Source organism: Biomphalaria glabrata, chromosome 4 (assembly GCF_947242115.1).
Source record: "Biomphalaria glabrata chromosome 4, xgBioGlab47.1, whole genome shotgun sequence".
NCBI lineage: Eukaryota > Metazoa > Mollusca > Gastropoda > Planorbidae > Biomphalaria > Biomphalaria glabrata.
This window is the reverse complement of record NC_074714.1, coordinates 5,907,391-5,929,860: the sequence shown is the minus strand read 5'-3', so window position 1 is coordinate 5,929,860 and position 22,470 is coordinate 5,907,391. Positions and strand designations below refer to the sequence as shown.

At 38.0% G+C, this 22,470-nt stretch overlaps 1 protein-coding gene across 3 annotated transcripts; it reads left to right on the top strand.

The window, feature by feature from the left end:
- Positions 1–1,036: 1,036 nt before the first annotated feature.
- On the top strand, positions 1,037–21,001 carry LOC106061661 (uncharacterized). Of its 3 annotated transcripts, none has more exons than XR_008777738.1 (11): positions 1,037–1,194; positions 1,326–1,439; positions 5,090–5,202; positions 6,837–6,977; positions 8,783–8,942; positions 10,988–11,103; positions 13,225–13,359; positions 13,780–13,930; positions 16,607–16,813; positions 17,708–18,618; positions 18,667–21,001. XR_008777738.1 is itself a non-coding variant. In XM_013219855.2 (10 exons), the coding sequence occupies exons 2-10, from the start codon at positions 1,343–1,345 to the stop codon at positions 17,770–17,772; spliced, it is 1,185 nt and encodes a 394-aa protein (XP_013075309.2). In that variant the 5' UTR covers positions 1,037–1,194; positions 1,326–1,342; the 3' UTR covers positions 17,773–21,001. The 3 variants fall into 3 exon arrangements, 1 of the variants encoding a protein (XP_013075309.2); XR_008777737.1 differs by having other exon boundaries at positions 17,708–20,582; positions 20,640–21,001; XM_013219855.2 differs by having other exon boundaries at positions 17,708–21,001.
- Positions 21,002–22,470: the final 1,469 nt, after the last annotated feature.

Genomic DNA, 22,470 nt, shown 5'->3' with positions numbered 1-22,470 from the left:
GTTTTTGTATTTGAAGATTTTGATTCAGTGTTTTATGTATAATTGCTACTTTACTTTTGAGTCTTCTCTCCTGAAGGACTTGATTAAGTTTTGAACTATATTTATGTACAAATGTAATAGACAAACAGATCAGACACAATTTTGTTATGTCACCGAGCTTCTACATGGAGCTGCACAAATCTAATATGAGTTTAACAAAATCAGTGGGACCCTTGGGACCTGGTTCATTGAACACCTTCGCGCCATGGGTTCAAGTCCTGTTCCTTGTTGATGGATAGTAGCCTAAATGACACCGTAAATGTATTTCGTGTATTATGTAAATACGTAAACATTTGTTTGTAATTAATGGCAATAGAGATGTCAGTGTTGAATGCAGTGTCTCGTTTCCGTCCTAATCCAGCCATAGTGATATTCAATTCTGAATTGAGGTTTTAAATTCTAGGGTTACATAATTTTAAAACTTATAGTTTAAAAAAATGTAGGTACTCAAATATTCTACGAATAGATCTTGGCCCTAATTAATTGCTGTTTCTCTATCATTTTAAAGTTGCAAGATTATTCTTTCTAATATAAGAATGAAAATAATTTTATATAATATAGAGGTTTTTTTTTGTTTTTTTTTTTACACTACAAGTTGCTTTCCTTGACACTTTAAAATTAACCTATTTATAAGTAACATACTGACTAATACTACCTGTCATAATGTTTTGCTTATCGATTTTGTTTTACATAGACAGGTGAAAATGAAATGAAAGTGGATGATAGGTTATAAATAATAATCATTAATCCTTATTTGTCATTGTTTTATTTCAGTTTTCATTCACCCACTTTTGTTTGTTTAGATTCTCTAGTAAAGACGAAAATGTTAATTAGAAAAAGGTCCGGTATAATTAGAGATGTAGACGTTGTATTTCAAACATAAAAAAGAAAGTAACCAAATGCCAAGGAAGGAAGGAGGGTGGGGGAGGGGGGGTAGATGTATTGGAGGGTGGGGGGTATGTTCGATAATGTATGTAGACAACTCTGCCAGACTTCCCCGCGCATTGTGACGTCACGTAAATGTGAGCCGGGAAAATCTTCCATCAAGACCTGATGAGAGTAGTCTGATCAAGGGAGTGAAATCTCTTGGTGTAGGATATCCACTTATCTTCCCCTGTGAGCTAGTTTTAGCGCTTTCTGAGTGAAAAAAAAATTGTAAGTACATCAAATATTGTAGATAATTTAGTTTCATAGTGCACCTCTATTTGTACACAGTGCTGCTAGTTGGTATTTTTTTATATTTTAATATTTACATTTTTAAATAATACAATTATCTTCTTCGTTAGGAGAAACGCTTGTTGCCATGACAACGTATTCGTCTTTTGGACTCCATCTCTTAATGCTGACCAACTTGACCAACGTGTCGGTCAGTGGTAGTGAGGAGGAGAGGTTCCACAGGGGTAGGTCCAACTCAATTTAGAATTGATCTGTAATTAAAGCTGAATTAGAATAGGAAACATACAAAGTTTGGCAGTTTTTTAGGCACTGACGTCTTTCTGTTTTCTTGATGTCAACTTTCTGTTCCTTCTCTGCTTTCTTGCATCTGTCTTGCTGCATTCGTGGCTTTGTGCTGTCTTCTTGCATCTGTCTTGCTGCATTCGTGGCTTTGAGCTGTCTTCTTGCATCTGTCTTGCTGCATTCGTGGCTTTGAGCTGTCTTCTTGCATCTGTCTTGCTGCATTCGTGGCTTTGAGCTGTCTTCTTGCATCTGTCTTGCTGCATTTGTGGCTTTGAGCTGTCTTCTTGCATCTGTCTTGCTGCATTCGTGGCTTTGAGCTGTCTTCTTGCATCTGTCTTGCTGCATTTGTGGCTTTGAGCTGTCTTCTTGCATTTGTCTTGCTGCATTCGTGGCTTTGAGCTGTCTTCTTGCATCTGTCTTGCTGCATTCGTGGCTTTGAGCTGTCTTCTTGCATCTGTCTTGCTGCATTCGTGGCTTTGTGCTGTCTTCTTGCATTTGTCTTGCTGCATTCGTGGCTTTGAGCTGTCTTCTTGCATCTGTCTTGCTGCATTCGTGGCTTTGAGCTGTCTTCTTGCATCTGTCTTGCTGCATTTGTGGCTTTGTGCTGTCTTCTTGCATCTGTCTTGCTGCATTCGTGGCTTTGAGCTGTCTTCTTGCATCTGTCTTGCTGCATTTGTGGCTTTGTGCTGTCTTCTTGCATCTGTCTTGCTGCATTTGTGGCTTTGTGCTGTTTTCTTGCATTTGTCTTGCTGCATTCGTGGCTTTGAGCTGTCTTCTTGCATTTGTCTTGCTGCATTCGTGGCTTTGAGCTGTCTTCTTGCATCTGTCTTGCTGCATTCGTGGCTTTGAGCTGTCTTCTTGCATTTGTCTTGCTGCATTCGTGGCTTTGAGCTGTCTTCTTGCATTTGTCTTGCTGCATTCGTGTCTGTGTGCTGTCTTCTTGCATCTGTCTTGCTGCATTCATGTCTGTGTGCTGTCTTCTTGCATTTGTCTTGCTGCATTCATGTCTGTGTGCTGTCTTCTTGCATTTGTCTTGCTGCATTCGTGTCTGTGTGCTGTCTTCTTGCATCTGTCTTGCTGCATTCATGTCTGTGTGCTGTCTTCTTGCATTTGTCTTGCTGCATTCGTGTCTGTGTGCTGTCTTCTTGCATCTGTCTTGCGTCACATTGTCTTTTTTCTGTCTTCTTGCCTTTGTCTTGCGTCACTTGTGTCTTTTTAAATGAAAGGACATTATTTAAAAAACAAAATGAAAAGAAAGACTTTGTTGTGCGTCACCTGCTCCTTAGTACTATTGACTTTGGTCTATCATGATTACATTGACTTATCATTAAGTATAAAAACATTGATTTTTATTTTTCTTTCATATTTATATATTTGATGCTACTATGATGGTACTTTTGGAATGTAATAGTCATAATTTCTTATAGGTCTCTTTTTTTTTCTTTAGTTTATTTTGCCCATGGTTTTTATTGTATTGCCTAAAAACTAAAACCTCCTGAAAAAAAACAAGAAAAAAAAACGTATTGGTGTATGCTGAAATATATTTTAAGATTTTAGCTCTAGCACAAAGAAAGTTGTCAACAGGATACAACAGAAATAACCAAACATCTCCCTGATTTGGAAACCACTGCGCAGTTCATCTCACGTATTGGTCTAGTCCTCTGAACACTCCAACATAACGATGAGAACAAAGAAGAAGAAGAAGAAGAAGAAGAACCAAACATATTTTGGACGCTGAAAACTGAATTTAGGGAAACATGCTCTCTTATGTTGATACACCAGAGAATTCCAATCATTTTCTTCAAAGCTGCTTACTTTATCAAGAAGCCTGAACATGATATTGAACCAAAAACATTCCTTTTAAAAAATGCTGTTGATCTGGAAACTACTTTGAGGTTCTTCTCAGATACAGGACTAGTTATTGGACCCTTCAAGCTGGATTAAAGAAGGATGAAGAAAATGACTTAGAGTGCGGTAAGCCCCTGGAGACACAAACACGCGTGACGCTTCTGCGTTGCTTCCTGGTTAATTAACATGCTCGGCTATTTCCTTACACTGCATGTAGCATTTATCTTTCTCAATGTCAAGGACAGGTGCGAAGAACTTTACGTTTGATGAAGTCAGGACATGTTTGTAAGCACGAGCTCTTTGTTGGGGGCAATTAATTCACGTGATAAATCGTCTGCGATCTGGGCCTCCTTGATTCACCGTTCATCCAACCTTCATGTCCATCCTGTACATCTCTGAGCACCCATTTCATGGGCTCTTGTTGCTTTAACAAAATATTTTCCTACTGCTGGACCAAAAAATAAATGTCCTAACATTTTCATTGGACGCACCTGTGGAATGTCATTTTCGGTTTATCTAATGACAGACTGGCCTATATATAGTGTACTTTCACGATGACCCTCTCCTCCCCCAAGTTAAAGCCTTTTCCGTGTTCTTGAGATTTCTCTTTGATCTTTGACCTCTTCCGATCCTTAAGCGTGACAATATTTCACTTCTAGAAATTCTTTTAAAAAAAGCTTTAACCGTTCATCATACTTTAGTCTCAGAAATTAAAAAAGATGCCCAATGCGAACAAGATTTTCATGAAACAATAAAAATTTAAAAATTAAAAAAAAAAAATAAACGAAGCTAACATTGAGTGAAATTACATCAATTCTTGTCAAGCATTCATGTCATCAATTACTAATAGAGCTAGACTATCAGTAGTACATTTCTCCGTTTGGAAATATTTTTGTTTTTCTTTAGCGCAACTTTAACGCTTTAAGCATGCTCACTGCAGTATGGTCCAATCTCTTTTGTGGACCAGTTTGGGGGGGGGGGGGGGAGAGGCGTTCTGGGACAAGTTTTCCGTGATGCATTCTAAAAGCAATTTTTTAAAAAAGTTGCTTGATTCTGAATTCGAACATTAGATCTGAATTCGAACATTAGGTCTGAATTCGAACATTAGTTCTGAATTCGAACATTAGATCTGAATTCGAACATTATATCTGAATTCAAACATTAGATCTGGATTCGAACAATAGGTCTGAATTCGAACATTAGTTCTGAATTCGAACATTACATCTGAATTCAAACATTAGATCTGAATTCGAACATTATGTCTGAATTTGAACATTAGGTCTGAATTCGAACATTAGTTCTGAGTTCGAACATTAGGTCTGAATTCGAACATTAGTTCTGAATTCGAACATTAGATCTGAATTCGAACATTAGGTCTGAATTCAAACTCGAGGTCTCTAGCCTGACGTAGACCGACATGCTAGCCACTAAGCTATTTTGAGTACTGAAAGAAAAGAAGTTTTCATATAGACTATTATTAGTTTAAAATGTTTAGCGAATGACCTTATTCTCTACACAAGGCCTATCTTCCCCAAAGCTTAGTACTTTTTTTGTATTTTAAAATAATTAATTAATTACGGGTTATCGATTATATAGGTGCATCTCCAATTAATTTATTCGACGTCATCGCCAATGACTAATTGTGCAAAGTTTCAATTTGATCCAAGAACGTGAAGTGGGAGAATTAAAGGTGTGTACGAGTTTTGTTTTGTGCTAAATGCTTGTTATGTTTTCCTGTCCATAGAGACCATGCGGCTGTCCAATAACTGTTCTTCTATATTCATTCGGCTGGACAATTATCATCATAGGGTGGAACTAACTTCAACAGACGAGAACCCTCAGGAGTCTATCATACGGGTAATGTTTCTGAAATCTGAAGAGCTTAGGAATACGTAGCAGTGAAACTATATTAAATTCAGCATACGATTGTTAGACATGTAGATCAGTTATATTATTGGTGAATTATTTGGGAATAGAATAAAGCTTATTGATCACGTTATTTTCTTGAATAAAATTGTAAAAATTGGGGTCTTGATTATTTTGGGAGACAGGATTGTTTTGGCGCAGCCTTTTAGTCGTCGGATTTTTTTACGCTAATACTCGTAGTATATGTTCTTTTGAAGAGGCGGTGGCTGAGCCGTAAGGCTCTTGGCTTTCAAACCGAGGGTACTGGGTTGAAATCCTGGTGAAGACTGGGATTTTTAAGTTTGGGATTTTTAGGGCGCTTCTGAGTACACCACGCTCTACTGGATACTTGACGCTAGTTGTGGAAATATAAAGGCGGTTGGTTACTGTGCTGGCAAAATGACAGCCTCGTAAACCGTGGTCCACAGTAACAGATGACCTTTACATCATCTGCCCCATATATATCGTATGACTAATGAGTGGAACTGTAATTGACTCTTTCTATATTTTCATTTAATTGTTTATATATTGGTATTTGATTTGTGTTTAAAGTATGTATTTCTTATGTGCAGAGAGAAAATGAACAACCTTTTTCTGGTTACCATGAGACTTATTAATTCAAAACCAAAATTCCTTTTCATCATCTGAACTATGTATTATGTGGCCAATAAGTGGAACTATACTTTAACACATTTATATTTTCATTTAATTGTTTATATTTTGATATGTGATTTGTGTTTAAAGTATGTATTTCTTATGTGTAGAGAAAACAAATTCCTTTATTTTTCAAGGAGAGTGTTTTGATGAGAGTTTGAATGATGTGAACAGATCATGAAATACTCGATGTGAATAATAATTGAGATAATCAACTTAACACTATACATAGTGGAAGTAGGTGCCACCAATCACAGCCTTTTCTTTCACTTAAAGTGATAAAACTTTACTTCTAGGATCTAAAATCCTAACAGTTTTTATAAGGTACTAATATGGAGTAGGTGAAAGTAGCTTTATGTCTTTTATATTTTCTCTTCCGCTGTTAAATAAATTATAGCTTTTATATAGCGCTACTTTCATGCTTATAGCATGCTCAGAGCGCTTTGGTCCAATCTCATCTGTGGACCAGTTTAAGGGTGGGGAAAGGGGGTATCAGGGAGAAGGTTTTCCGTGCTGCCTTTAGGCGCTCAGTAAACACAACTCGGGTGTGGAACCTTAGAACACCTTTCCTAGATAGCCAAGTCCAAGCGTGCTTAGCATCTCGACCACGCTTCCCACTACAACGTCAGTTACGCCGCTGGTTGCCCGAGTATGTTAGACTTGGGTGACCAGCATGTGACCTAAGTGGCCTACACCTGGCACAAGTAACACCAATACGACTCAATAAAGGGGGCTAACTAGCTAATAGCATCCGATAATTAGAACACGAAAACATTAGGCCCATTGTTTGCTTCAGAGTTTGTTCCCCTTGTTGGCAGCTGCTCGTTAAATGTCAGTTGTGAACACAGTTACTGTCACAGGTGTCATTAGAATAACTATAACATGCGCAACAGTAGAATATAAATAGAAAGTACTCCTCTCTCTACTCTCAGGCCAATACGTCATGCTCAGCCCACGTTATGACCGGAAACAAAGATCAAGGCATCTGCATCCATAGCAACGACCTGTTTTTCTTGAGCAGAGACCTCGGTGTTCAGTTAAAAATATACACCTCCAAATTCGGACCTGAGAGGGTATGTGCTGTATTAATAATCTTAGACACAGAGAGAGAGAGAGAGAGAGAGTGTGTGTCTGTCTGTGTTATTGAAAAGGCATTGGCTATGTTTTATCACGCTCACATCTGCCATATTATAAGTTTTAGTATCACTGCCTTGTATGGCAATCTGAACATTAAAAATAGAAATAAACTTCATAGAATCCTAAATGCTACTGGTAAAGTCACTGGCAAAAATAAACAAACCCCTTTTGGGCAGCTGTTTGAGGCAAACATTCATAAAAAAGCCCTTTGCATCAGGATTTGTGATTTTACCATCACACAAGAGATACAAGATACCGATAGCAAAGACAGACACAAAAACTATTTTGTTCCCCTGGCAATCAAATCATTAAATAGAAACAATTTGATATCAACTTTTCACATGTAACTTACGAATGAGTGTGGTGTGAATGTACATTTTGGTTTTCTATAGTTACAATGTTTTGTTTGGTGTAATGCACAAATTGTAAGACCAATTTCCTTACGGGTAATAAAGATTATTATAATGGTGTGTGTGTGTGTGTATGGTGACGGTTCGAACTAGCGGGAAGAGATTAGCGATTGGTTGTGAATGATGCAACATAGGTGGCATTGTGGTCACTTGGTCTTAGGGGAGACGACTCCAGAATATAAGACAACAGCGGGTGTGTGTGTGTGTGTGTGCTATTGTGTGTGAATGACAAATACAAAGCTAAGTTGAATGAACACTAATACCCCCCCCCACACACACACACACAAACACACCAGCTTTAAGTTGATGTCTTTTCAAATCTTTAATATCACTTTTAAATAACATATTTTGATTCCATGGAATCTCTAAGACAAGAGGAACTCATAGACTTTGATATGTAGGTCAGTTCAGTAGAAGGAAATAATTGGATTTTGATCATTCTTTCATCCAGTATCTAATCATATCGTGTCTTCCTTGGATCATAATGTCTATACACCATATTTTGTATGTTTAGATATGAGGAAAAGGCACATGCAGAGCACATCTGGTAATATATATATATATATATATATATATATATATATATATATATATATATATATATATATATATATATATACGATCTTCTCAATCAGGCCTTCTGCAAAAACTGCTAAACACAACACAGCACATGTAACACAAGAACTTGACAACAAGAGCTAGGATGAACAATGTAGCGGTTTAATTACAAATACAAAAACAACTACTAATAAACACAATTGGCTACACTAACTTCAAATGCTACACTACAGAACTGCCTAACTAATCACTACAGGTCTCTCTAGCTCGTACAGCTACATTTTCGAGGACTCTCAAGGTACTGCACAGTCCTTTTGCTGTCGTGGACTCAACTGTCCTTTTTTGTTTTATACATTGTCTCTCGACCGTAAAGGCTTTCGGTCACATGACCACAGCACGGGTCATACTTGCGTGCACTAGCAGTACTGTCCCTTGTCTATCGACAGCCGTTGACTCGTTGACCTGTGTGATTGGCCTGAGTCGTGTATCAATAAGCCGCACACACATTAATCCTTTCAGTCCGCCACTGGAGTTACTACAATAAATATTGTTACGAATCTCACTATCCAGGCTCTCTGCAAACTGCACCATACACCACCAACTTAAAGAACTTGACAAATCAGGGCTCCAAATATATAGCGAGAGAGAGAGAGAGAGAGAGAGAGATAGGCCTATGTGTGTGTGTGTCTATTTATAGTTGTAGAAAAATAATTATTTATTTTGTCGGCATTTATTTTCTGCTGTTTTGTTGTTTTTTTTTACACTTCTTTCAGGCCTTTAGTCATGGTCACACAAAGTTTCGCCACTGGTGTACCCCCCACTCTTTGATCACCCTGGAGCTGACCACGTCACGTGACTTTCAAAACCAAAATGGCGAATACAGATTCACCTTCCTGCTGAGCAACGTGACCAAGGCCAACATCAACACGCACTGTAAGTCAGAGTGCTCTCGCTTTCCCAACCCGCACTGTAAGTCAGAGTGCTCTCCCTTTCCCAACCCGCACTGTAAGTCAGAGTGCTCTCCCTTTCCCAACCCGCACTGTAAGTCAGAGTGCTCTCCCTTTCCCAACCCGCACTGTAAGTCAGAGTGCTCTCCCTTTTCCAATCCGCACCTGCTGGAAGAATGTTAGGAATGCCACATCAGATGGATAAAAACATACATTCTCGGTATCCGGACCTAACCTTAGGACCCCCCAAAGCTATAAATGTAGCCCCTGCGTAAAACCTGCAATAAATATGCATGAGAAGATAACCTAGGTCAGATCTAAATTATCCCCCTTGTCTCCGGCAACGTCAGCCGTAGAGAAAATGTATCTGGCTTTTTTTTTCCTACCATTTTATAATGGCTAAAGTTCATTATTGCCGTGTAAGCAGTTATACCATTAAATGTGCCCGCAAAGCGTAGCCTATATATTTACTTTTTTTTTTTAGTCTAAAGTACGCATATTTATAAAGACTTTGAATCTGAAGCACTTTGAAGTTAGGGCATACAGTTGTGAATGACATCTCATTAGTTTGAATAGCCTCAGAACAGTGGTTCTCAACCTTTAAGCTCTGCGTCCCCTTTTTACAATCCCCCACTTTTCCGCGACCCCCCCCCTCTCCCATACACAAATACAGAATTGTAGGGTAGACAATAACAATCCATATTTTCGATGGTCTGAGGCGACCCCTGACAAATGGTCAATCGACCCCCAAAGGGGTCGCTACCCACAGGTTGAGAACCCCTGCCTTAGAAGGTGCAGGAGTAACTCTTGTCACAGAATCGATCAGTGAAAAAGAGAGAAAGACGTGAGTGAAGAAGATAAAAATAGGCGGTTGAGAGGAGGGTCGACAGAATGAGTTCGAGTAGTGAAAGACGGGGTGGAGGGGCATCTCATCATGATAATAGATTGTGTCGTATATTGTCTTGGTGACCATGGCCGAAATAAAATAATGGCATTTCATCATGATAATGGATTGCGTCGTATATTGTCTTGGTGACCATGGCCGAAATAAAGTAACGGCATCTCATCATGATAATAGATTGCGTCGTATATTGTCTTGGTGACCATGGCCGAAATAAAATAATGGCATTTCATCATGATAATGGATTGCGTCGTATATTGTCTTGGTGACCATGGCCGAAATAAAGTAACGGCATCTCATCATGATAATGGATTGCGTCGTATATTGTCTTGGTGACCATGGCCGAAATAAAGTAACGGCATCTCATCATGATAATGGATTGCGTCGTATATTGTCTTGGTGACCATGGCCGAAATAAAGTAACGGCATCTCATCATGATAATGGATTGCGTCGTATATTGTCTTGGTGACCATGGCCGAAATAAAGTAATGGCATCTCATCATGATAATAGATTGCGTCGTATATTGTCTTGGTGGCCATGGCCGAAGTAAAGTAAGTTGTATTTCGTTTCATCTGTTTCGGATATTCCTTTTGAATTGAAGATCATTACATCCTAGTCCTAATCACCTTCTTGTGGGCAAGGTTCGAACCTGGGACCTTCGAGACGACAGTCCAGATCACACGAGTAGGCAGCCAAGTGGATGCCTTGGGCAGAATGTTTGTGTTGGCCCACAACCTCCTTTCAATGTTTCTATGTAAATGCAAAAAGAACATTAACTAATCGAGTAGCAGGTCAGAGTGGTGAGGAAAGAAAGAAAGAAAGAAAGGAAGGAAGAAAGTAATATTATTACATTTTATCGTTTATCTCATTTCCTTTTCCTTTATTTACTTAATATTCATTTTGAACAAAAAACATATTTTTCTATTATTTGTAAAATTGTGACGCCCCCATTCGGGTTGAAGACCTGGGCTGCCTCACAGTCTGAACTACCGTAAATCTGAACCTGCATGGTGTTCTGAATGTTATTTAGTTTAATGAATGAGTAGGCCAATAGAATAAAACATTATCTTTTTTTTTTCTATTTTTTTTTTCAAATCTTTTATTTTCCTTCTGCTTGTCTATGTGTAGTCCATCTAGACTCCTTCGACCAGTGTAATTTAACGCACACTTTGCAGGCAGGGGAAGAAATCACAATATCTGGACAACGCTCTCCTGTACCTGATAAGCTCCCTTCTGTTTGCCAGGTAATTAAATTTAAAACGTTTGTTTTGTTTGTAAAATGTTTGACATGTTTCGGATGTTCCTTCAGAGTTGAAGATAGTCTACTTCCTCGTCCAAACCAACCGAAGGACGTCGGGGGATGGGAGCGGGCAGTGTTTGAACCCGGGACATCGATAAATCCAAACGACAGTCCAGCGAGCAAACCGCACGACCAGGCGGCCACCCGAGAACAAAGAAATAGAAATATAATATACTTTTAATATTATTTTGCCAATAAACTAAAATAGATCTAGTATATATAATGTATCTATTTATAAATCTTTCTATAAATTGTCTATAAATATATCTATAAATTAAAATTTGGTCGGATGTAGAGTCTTGGAGGTTGGCTGCAGAGCTAGAGAGAAGGATCCTAGCAAATGGAATTGAGATGCTACAGAAGAATACTAGGCATCACTTTCAAAGACCACATCACAAACCAAGAGATTAGAGACAGGGTTACTGCAGCGATCGGACCCCATGATGACCTGCTAACTACTGTAAAGAAACGCAAGCATAAAATATATGGCCATATTACAAGATCCACGGGGCTCGCAAAGACCTTCCTTCAGGGAACAGTACCAGGAAAAAGAAGAAGAGGCAGACAGAGAAAGCGATGGGAGGACAACATAAAGAATGGACGGGCCTACCATTGATAGAGATTTTAAACAAGGCAAAAGACAGGAAGGAATGGAGAAAGACGGTCGACAAATCTGGCTTGGTGCCCCAACGGTCCAACATACTAAGGGATAGGTAAAGGTAAAAAAAAGAGGCAACGGTAGATAATATTTTTGAAATAGACAATGGAGCGTCTTGGAAGGGATGTTTATCTTTGTTTAATTTGGATTGTAAAATACTTAACCTTCGTTGTATATAACAGTGGAGTCGTAAATATGTCAGCACATCTAAATGCTATATGGTTATCATCATTGTTGAGCTCCTCAGAATGACTATGACTCGTATCGTAGAGCATACCGAGATGAGTGCCTGGGCATTAGTTATGGTCAGAACTGTGTAGCCCACACAGCAGACCCCCTCCCTCCTCTCCAAGCATCCGATATGTCCGATATTTGCATCGTCCAATAGTTCTAACATTTTCTACCCCACTCTGTCCAACAGTTGACCCTGGATACAAAGACAGAACATTTTCTACCCCACTCTGTCCAACAGCTGACCCTGGATACAAAGACAGTTCTAACATTTTCTACCCCACTCTGTCCAACAGCTGACTCAGGATACAAAGACAGTTCTAACATTTTCTACCCCACTCTGTCCAACAGCTGACCCTGGATACAAAGACAGTTCTAACATTTTCTACCCCACTCTGTCCAACAGCTGACTCAGGATACAAAGACAGTTCTAACATTTTCTACCCCACTCTGTCCAACAGCTGACTCAGGATACAAAGACAGTTCTAACATTTTCTACCCCACTCTGTCCAACAGCTGACTCTGGATACAAAGACAGTTCTAACATTTTCTACCCCACTCTGTCCAACAGCTGACTCTGGATACAAAGACAGTTCTAACATTATCTACCCCACTCTGTCCAACAGCTGACTCTCGAGACAAAGACAGTTCTAACATTTTCTACCCCACTCTGTCTAACAGCTGACCCTGGATACAAAGACAGTTCTAACATTTTCTACCCCACTCTGTCCAACAGCTGACTCTCGAGACAAAGACAGTTCTAACATTTTCTACCCCACTCTGTCCAACAGCTGACTCTCGAGACAAAGACAGTTCTAATATTTTCTACCCCACTCTGTCCAACAGTTGACTCTCGAGGCAAAGACAGTTCTAACATTCTCTACCCCACTCTGTCCAACAGCTGACTCTCGAGACAAAGACAGTTCTAACATTTTCTACCCCACTCTGTCCAACAGTTGACTCTTGAGACAAAGACAATTCTCACATTTTCTACCCCACTCTGTCCAACAGCTGACTCTCGAGACAAAGACAGTTCTAACATTTTCTACCCCACTCTGTCCAACAGCTGACTCTCGAGACAAAGACAGTTCTAACATTTTCTACCCCACTCTGTCCAACAGCTGACTCTCGAGACAAAGACAGTTCTAACATTTTCTACCCCACTCTGTCCAACAGCTGACTCTGGATACAAAGACTGATGAAGAGTTTACCGAGATTTGCCTCCAGATGGAGGACTTCAGCGTAAAGGAGAACTGTGCCACTAAACTTGAAGTGTCAGGGTTTAATTCTCGCTTTTGGCCAGAGAGTGAGGTGAGTTATTTGGTCTTCAGTTTCATGCTCTCACTGTTTCTCACTGTTTCTTATAAACTGCACGAGATATGATTCTTGATTTCAGACATGTGTCATGGGGCATTAAACTTAAGGACCATTAATTAATAATATGTTCCAAAAGAAAAACTGATGAAAACTTGGCTTATTTTAGCTTTAATATATGAATCAGAGCTTTTTTCTTGTCTAAGTACTATTGAGCTATCGATAAATAAAGGTTAGTAGACAGTTTAAATATAATTCGGGTCTTTCTCTGTAAACTTTAGTTATACCAATAAGCACTAATCACCAAGGAAACGATTTGTACAGTAAGTCTTGATTTGATTTTACTTGTGGTTTAATAACTTTTCTTTTTGGTTAGTCTAAATCTTTGAATTTTTTTTTAAACATTTTTATGACTAGGTGCTTGGCTGCAATGATACTCATTCAAAGTTTAGATCTAAGAAAGAGCTGTGTTCCGGAAACAGGTTCCTGGTTGTTAACCTTTCAAGGATGAACTTGAACCACACAGGGATGAACTTCAAGGCCGTTGTGAAGGTGAAGCGACATCCATGTAAGTGACTGGCCTGGTTTGTAGGTCGTTGTCAGTTTATAATACCTATTCCCGGGACACAATGTTTGCTAATTTGTATCATTTTAAATGGGTGACGGGTGTTTTAGCATAGTCTTTTACGGCCGGCCTTAGGCATAGGCAAACTCGACAGTCAACTCGGGCCTCCGATAAGTTGGGGGACCTCTTCATTTTTTTTTTTTTTTTTTTTTTTTTTTTTTTTTTTTTTTTTTTTTTAAAGTTAGAGGGAAAAAAAAAGCTTAATTTGTGTTTTATGTTATTGTTTGAGTACACTAGGCTTTGAATAAATTTCGTCATTTTAGTTTTTTCTCTGTTTATTTGTTGCTTTTCTATTTCATTTGAGGTTACCAAAATTTACTCCGCATAGTGCCTTCAATTATCTAAGGCCGGCCCTAAGTCTTTAACACATGTCAATATTCTGTGTCACCAAAATCTATCTAGAAATAAATGTTTGACTTATTTGTGCAAGTTTCGAGCCTTTAAGTTGGAAAATAGACAAAAAAACGAATATACTGTGTTAGATTACTTTTTTTTTTTAAGAATCTCCGTAGTCTGCTATCGTAAACCGGAGTTATAAAGTTAAAATTTGTTAATATCTCATATTTAAAACATATACCAATTACACATTTGAGATCCTAAGAAGGGACCTTGCCAAAGACAGGCACAGACGCAGAATAGAAAATTTAATTAGACCGAGACCAGGCCTGAACACTAATTGTGACGTCACAGCCTGTGGGCAAGTTTAAACCAATAGCTCGTCGCCACGTCGTACAGTATTCTGACGTGGCAAAATATGCAGGTTACAAATATGTTTGCGTGGCAGCAACGTGGTCATGCGAAATACAGTACTTATCCTAAATCTTCGTAATTGAAGACGACGTATAGACCTAATTGACAATTACGATACAAGCCACATATTCAATGAACTTAAATATTTGAACTAGAAGCTAAAGATACTTTATTGCTTTCGTTAGGTTGCATTCTTATTTTACCGTTTTAATGCTCGGTCGTTGGTTTGTAACTCCAAACAAATATTTCAACAGAACCAATGTAGGGGTATTTAATTCTTAATACAAATACGCCGCTTTTTTGCAGGGCCGGCCTTAGGCCACTGCAACCTATGTGACCGCAGTGGGCCCCGCACTTTCATAGGACCCGCGCTAATTCTAGGTGCAAACTATTAAATTAAACCATTGTATAACTTTTAACAGATTTCTTGTGGCCTCCTGATTTACCAGAAGCTCCTGGAAATCTCCTGTAATTGCAAAGTATACTCAAAGGTCCTGAAAATCTCCCGAAATTATTAAAATCTTTTAAAAACTCATTCAAATATCCGGAAATATTTAGACAAAATTGTCATTTTGGGGTGTCATTCAATATAGAAAAAACAATCCTTCGATAAATAAAAACGACATTATGCAATACCCGTAATTGTGGAATCTAGAAAAAGAAGCTTCTCGCGCCTCAAACTAATGAAGAATTACTTGAGGTCAACTATTCTCGTAGATAGATTGAAATATTTGGTAAACGCTATTGAGTGTGATCTATGTAGGAAATATAATTTTTATGATATACTGTATGACTTCGCAACACGCATGGCTCATAAAGTAATTCTGTATGTAGTAAAGAACAAATAAAATGCAAAGACGAATTTATTTTCTAATACAAACTCTTAATTTTCACTATTTATCCGTATACCTACCCAAACTTGGCCATTCGAAATCCATTTCTCATAGGGCCATTCAATTGTTAAGTCCGGACCTGCTATATAGTGACGGTTGAATACTACTTGTTCTCCCCACCCCCTTTTTTTTCGTGGCGTAACTCTAGTTTGTCCGACTTGCAGAAATAAAAGAGTGATCTTTCCCTTATGTGGTGTCCAAACTCGTGAGCCTTTAAGAGAATTATATATGTATAGATAATATAGAATGCACCAGGCTAGGAAGAGGCGACCTTTTAGAGTGATCTTTCCTTTACTTCTTGGTGTTCAAACTGTTGAGCCATGAAGGGAATTATAGATATTGTTATGGCTCTTCCGCGGTGTCGAATGTAATCAATGCAATGATCATGAGGTAACCTTCAACCAAATCAGAAACACCGGCGAAATGCCAAACAATCAATATGAGTAGTCGACGCTAGTATCAAACAATCATAAATACATTAATACTTAAGAAGGGATCCGTCCAATGTCTTTCAGTAAAACCGTATATCTATTATTTGTTATTTCTAGTGCTCCACACAAAGCGTATTCTTTGTAGGGTAACTTAGAGCGTTCTTGTTTTTTTATGATCTGTCACGTCACTTGTCACTAAATAAAACTTTCCCCTTATTCCCGAAACAAATACTAAATTCTAATCATGTCATAACAATATATATATAGATAGATATTTACAGATTCAATTTGAGTTTTAACTCATTATAAAAAGGTCGTGTTCACTGTCTCATGTATCTTGGAAAACTTCCTCTACCATCACACACGTGACTTAAATTAACATCTATTATGACATACCAGCTCGTGGTTTCATCAGTAAACTGTTCCAGTCTACCCAACCAAAAACATCCGCTCCCCTTCCAAGTGGTTACCTGGGAAACAGACACATACACTCCATAGAATCCAGTAAATGCTTCTTCATTGACTGATGTTCTTTCTCTTGACAGTCTGGGAGGTCATCTCGAAAGAAAACTACGAGCTACGAGGGTTGTCGTTCGTGAAAGGCTTGACATTCTTCATAGCAACCATCAACTCCCTTGCTGGCTTCGGTGCCGCCATATTAGCCTCGATGTTCAAGCGTCCAAGATGGTTCTGGAAAGAGTGGGCAGAATCCATGAACGCCGGGAATCATTGCGCATCGGTTCACTACGAAGGCAAGTCATCCAGTTCAAATGATTGAGATATTAACAAATACACATTGTTATAAATATATTTATTTTTTAGACAGTAATAATGCGCCGAAACATGGTGCGCACCAGCGAACTGTTCAGCACCAGTGATGTGCGGATTGTTGAAATTAGCAGAGAGACAGTCCTGCAAAGAGAAATGGGAAACAGAACTAGAGTTTAGCTCGAGCCGCCTGGAATTTGTAGAAGTTATCATCGCCAGTGGACAGGCCAGTGAGACCAGAAACATTAAAGGTTCTCTGGGCTGCTTTTCAGGTCAAGAAGTTGTCTGGAAACGGTGGATGGGTTGTTCCATCGACCGGAAGACGTCCCTGTTGGTTTGTGAGGGTAACCGCTTTTGGAGACATCCAGAAGTTGGAGAGCTGCACGGACTGTGACCCAGTATCAGTGTTGATAGAGTCGACATAGGCGAGACAGTGAACCCTGTAGGGAAGTGAAGACAGGGGCGGCACCAGTGAACCCTGTATGCTAGAGCTAGAAGACCTGATAACCAAGACTGACATTTTTGTTTATTTTGATCGGCTCACATCTTAATTTCGGGGATCTTCGGACGCCTCTGAGTCCACCCAGCTCTAATGGGTACCTGACATTAGTTAGGGAAAAGTAAAGGCGGTTGGTCGTTGTACTGGCCACATGACACCCTTGTTAACCGTAGGCCACAGAAACAGATGACCTTTACATCATCTGCCCTATAGACCACAAGGTCTGAAAGGGAAACTTTACTTTATTTTACATCTTGTATCACCTGTAATAAATATTCATCCTTTACCTTGCTCCCTTGTTGAGTGGCGTCCCTAAGATTCATTACAATATACTCGATTTCTAATTTGATAAAATACATTTTTTTTTTTCTGTTTTCAGCTAAATGTACTGAAGTTTCATCAACTTCAAAAGCTGAAGATGTTCCAGAAGTTTCATCTTATTAAGTTATACTTTTCATGACGAGATGACGTTAGTTATAATAAACATCTTATTTACATCTCCGACTTAACAGTAAACAATGTTTTCAATGCATGACGTTGTGACGTAGTTCAGTTCTGATGGTAAACATTTTACTCTGGTGTTCAATTTAAATTCAAGAGTTCTCTCTCGAGTCTTATGGTGTGAATGTTGATCTTTTGTAGACGAAAATATTTCTGTACTTTTATGATCGTTTTAAAACTGGCTGCCTGGTCGTCTCGTCTGCCCGCTGGGCTATCATTCTATTGTGTGGATGGTCCCAGATTCATACCTTTGCATGCTGACATGCCCGTCGTCCTGCGGGAGGTTTGGACTAGCAAGTAGATTAATCTTCTACTCTGAAGGAATATCCGAAACATGTAAAACAAAAAAAAAATCAATAATAATAATATTAACAAATAATGTTAAGTCTAGTATCCAAAAGAATCGCTGATAACTAAAGACTGTCCTATAGATATAGTTAGAAATGTTATCAATGTATGCTATCAACATTTAGTAACGATTACCTTAGTTTATGTCTGTCCTTTTTGTGTTACCTGAACACACGTAAGTGTAAGGTTAGTTTGTTCCAGTTTCGCGATGACCTTATTAGTACTCAGATGATGAGCAGGATGTTTACAGTTAGTTCAATCACTTACCTCGAATTTATGGGAAACAACTTTTGGCAATGAACTAGATTCAATAAATACAATACAACGCTGCTGAGAAGAAGTTTACGCTCTGTAATTAGCCGATTACTTTTTTGATTGACGATTGATTGGAATTAAAATGAGATTTTCTCATTCATTGTTTGTTCTGTACACCAGTTGATGGTAGATGTACACTATGTTGAGTAGTTAGATGTACACTATGTTGAGTAGTTAGATGTACACTATGTTGAGTAGTTAGATAATATAAATGTTTATAATGTTAAGTACATGTTAGTTTGTTACCTGGGAAAAAATGAAATGGAGAAGTAGCATTCTACTTTGCCTAAAAATGCCAGACTTTCTATAGAGTACCTGGATCACGCACTTTGCCTAAAAATGCCAGACTTTCTATAGAGTACCTGGATCACGCACTTTGCCTAAAAATGCCAGACTTTCTATAGAGTACCTGGATCACGCACTTTGCCTAAAAATGCCAGACTTTCTATAGAGTACCTGGATCACGCACTTTGCCTAAAAATGCCAGACTTTCTATAGAGTACCTGGATCACGCACTTTGCCTAAAAATGCCAGACTTTCTATAGAGTACCTGGATCACGCACTTTGCCTAAAAATGCCAGACTTTCTATAGAGTACCTGGATCACGCACTTTGCCTAAAAATGCCAGACTTTCTATAGAGTACCTGGATCACGCACTTTGCCTAAAAATGCCAGACTTTCTATAGAGTACCTGGATCACGCACTTTGCCTAAAAATGCCAGACTTTCTATAGAGTACCTGGATCACGCACTTTGCCTAAAAATGCCAGACTTTCTATAGAGTACCTGGATCACGCACTTTGCCTAAAAACGCCAGACTTTCTATAGAGTACTTGGATCTCGCACTTTGCCTAAAAATGCCAGACTTTCTATAGAGTACTTGGATCTCGCACTATGCCTAAAAACGCCAGACTTTCTATGGAGTACCTGGATCACGCACTTTGCCTAAAAACGCCAGACTTTCTATAGAGTATTTGGATCTCGCACTTTGCCTAAAAACGCCAGACTTTCTATGGAGTACCTGGATCACGCACTTTGCCTAAAAACGCCAGACTTTCTATAGAGTACTTGGATCTCGCACTTTGCCTAAAAACGCCAGACTTTCTATAAAATACCTTGATTTTGCACTTAGCCTATAAACGCCAGACTTTCTATAAAATACCTTGATTTTGCACTTAGCCTATAAACGCCAGACTTTCTATAAAATACCTTGATTTTGCACTTAGCCTATAAACGCCAGACTTTCTATAAAATACTTTGGTTTTTAACTTGGCCGGTACTCTCTAAAGGCTACTTGATGGTAGTTGGCGAAGTTATTTTTTTACGTACATATTACATTAAAAAAAAAAAAACAACCCCAAATTAACTTAATTAACCCTTAAAATGCGTGTGGTAGTTTAGCCTCTCAGCATCATGATTGTAATTCCATTTTGTATGCACTAATTGTAAAACTGCTCATCACTTTAAGGGTTAAGGAAGTATTTCTTTCTTTCTCGACATATTAACCCAAACATTTTATTGGTGGCCATCAATACTTCCAACGATAGAACACATGTCGCCCAACCAGTGAGCTCTGGACAAATTGCAATCTCAAGTCATGCAAACCAGTTTTTTCAAATGTCTTTCATTTTTATCTCATTTGTTTTTGCTTCCATATTTTTTATCATTTGCTGCTTTGGCTGTAGATGTCACATGGGGATAAATGGTCGAGTGCTTAGTAGCTTTGCTGTCTATTGGTCCAGAGTTCGAGTCCTATATTGTGTCTGAGAGGCATGTAATCAGTCAAGAGGGGCTAGAGTTTGAGTCCCGACTCGAACTGAGTTGTGTTAGCGGATCGCAGAAATGCACTTTTCCAGAAATACACACATACTCTTGGACTATGCAGTGTGCAACTATTGATGCTATGCAAGATGCGTTATAATAAATGTAAAGACCATTTTTTTTGTGTTTTATTTTTTGGTGATATGGACTCTGAATATGGACTTCCCATTAGAGAGCATGAGTTATCTCCGAACTAAATGATATCTGCCAAGAAAGAGAAACAAAAATGTGGCTACTGGCTACATTTTATTCTTCTTTAATTGATGGCCTGTAAACTTTGGGACCTAAAATTTGCTTTCCAATTGATCGATATATTTCGATAAGGAGCTTTTTTCCTTTTAAAGATAATACATTTTCTTTATCGATTTTACTATTCTCAAAAAAAGTGTAAATTAATACTTAGATATTAATGTCAGAATTGTGTTCATATATGTATATATAATATGTATATTGAAACAAGCAATAGCATTATGTTTTGAATGACCAAGATTTCCTGATTTGTCGCATTTGTAGCTAGTGGTACATACGAGTACTCCATAGTTCAGACGTTGTACATTACTTAGTGTTTTTTTTATATTTTGGAATAAAACTGTTATTTTAATTGTAAACTGTTTTAGATGTTTGTTTCTTGTAAAATGTTTAGCTGTGAACATCATTATTGATCAAATAGAAAAAAAAACAACAACATCTGATCTTGTGCTGTTCTGATCTAGTTATGTCTTTTTAATATTGTAAATTAACTATCACTTTAGAAAAAAACACTTTGGGTAATATGTAGGTCAGCGTCATGAGCAAAAAAAAAAAAAAAAACCAAAAAAAAAAGCAGTGTTTCTGTAGACTATGCTGTTAAAAAAGAGTCTTTGTATTTTAAATGATGTCAAGTCAAAATGGGTTCTATGTGACTCGCGCTGCTATTCTATTGTTGGATGATTTACAGATGTGTTGCCAACTAAGAGTATTTTATATTTGGATAATGTTGTATTTACACATTTGCATCTAATCATAAATCTAACTCTAAATGTGAAAAAAAAAATATTTTGTTGGTCAAAACTTAGCTACTAAAAGAACAGTAAAAATGAATTTTTGGGTGCGTCATCATGAGACGAAAGAGAAACAGGAAGAGAGACAGAGAAAGCGAAAGACGGAGAGAGAGAGGCAAAGACAGAGAGAGACAGAGAGTCAGAGACACACACATGCAGACATTCGAAAAAAAAATAGAGAGAGACACATACACACAGAGACATAAAAAAAGCTTCCCCATATTTGCATTAGTATGCGTCCTATGTTCCAGTCTGAACCGAAACTCTAAATACGGCGCTCAATAATTTCCCCTGCTTAATTCTTCATTCTTGTTTCGCTATTTAAAGAGATCAATGGATTGGGGACTCTCTCGATCACTTTCGATCTCATTCAAATCGATCGCCATTGGAAAGAGAGGGACACTTTAGAGAGTGAAGGGAGGTATGGGTTCATGCATGGCTGATTTTTAAAACGTGAGGTGCTAAATTTTGAGGTGCTACTAGGGTTAGAGTCCATTACACGACACACACTCAGATGATCGAACTAGGAGTTAGAGTATGTGCTTATAAGCTTATTAACTCTTTCTCTTCTAACTGACGATAAAAACATTGATTGGACCACATATAATTAAATTAATTTTTGGTTTTATAAACTTTAATTTGTGTAATATAAAAAGAATACGCATTATTCTATAATTTTATGCCATATATGACATTTCCTGATTACATACAACAAAGTTATTGAAGTTTAATCATATCAATGTAGTGAAACACACATAAGCAAAACTAATACTTCCATCGAAATGCGGAAAATAATTACGGAGAGAAAGAGTTAAAATAAATTTTTTGATGGCTTCTTCAAGACAACATTTACAAAGAAAAGTTTATATAAATAAAAAAAAATCATTTTGTTCCAAAACTGATTTTTTTAAAAGTGTTAATAAAGTTGATACGTTTAAAAAAGTCGATAAAGATGATTAGGTTGATAAAGTTTATATTTAATTAATAAAGCTGATATAATTGACAACGTTGGTGGTTGATAATGTTGATAAAGTTGATACAGTCATTGTTGTTGATAAGATCGATATAGCTAAAAAGCTGATATAGTTAATATAGTTGATAAAGATGATAAGGATAAT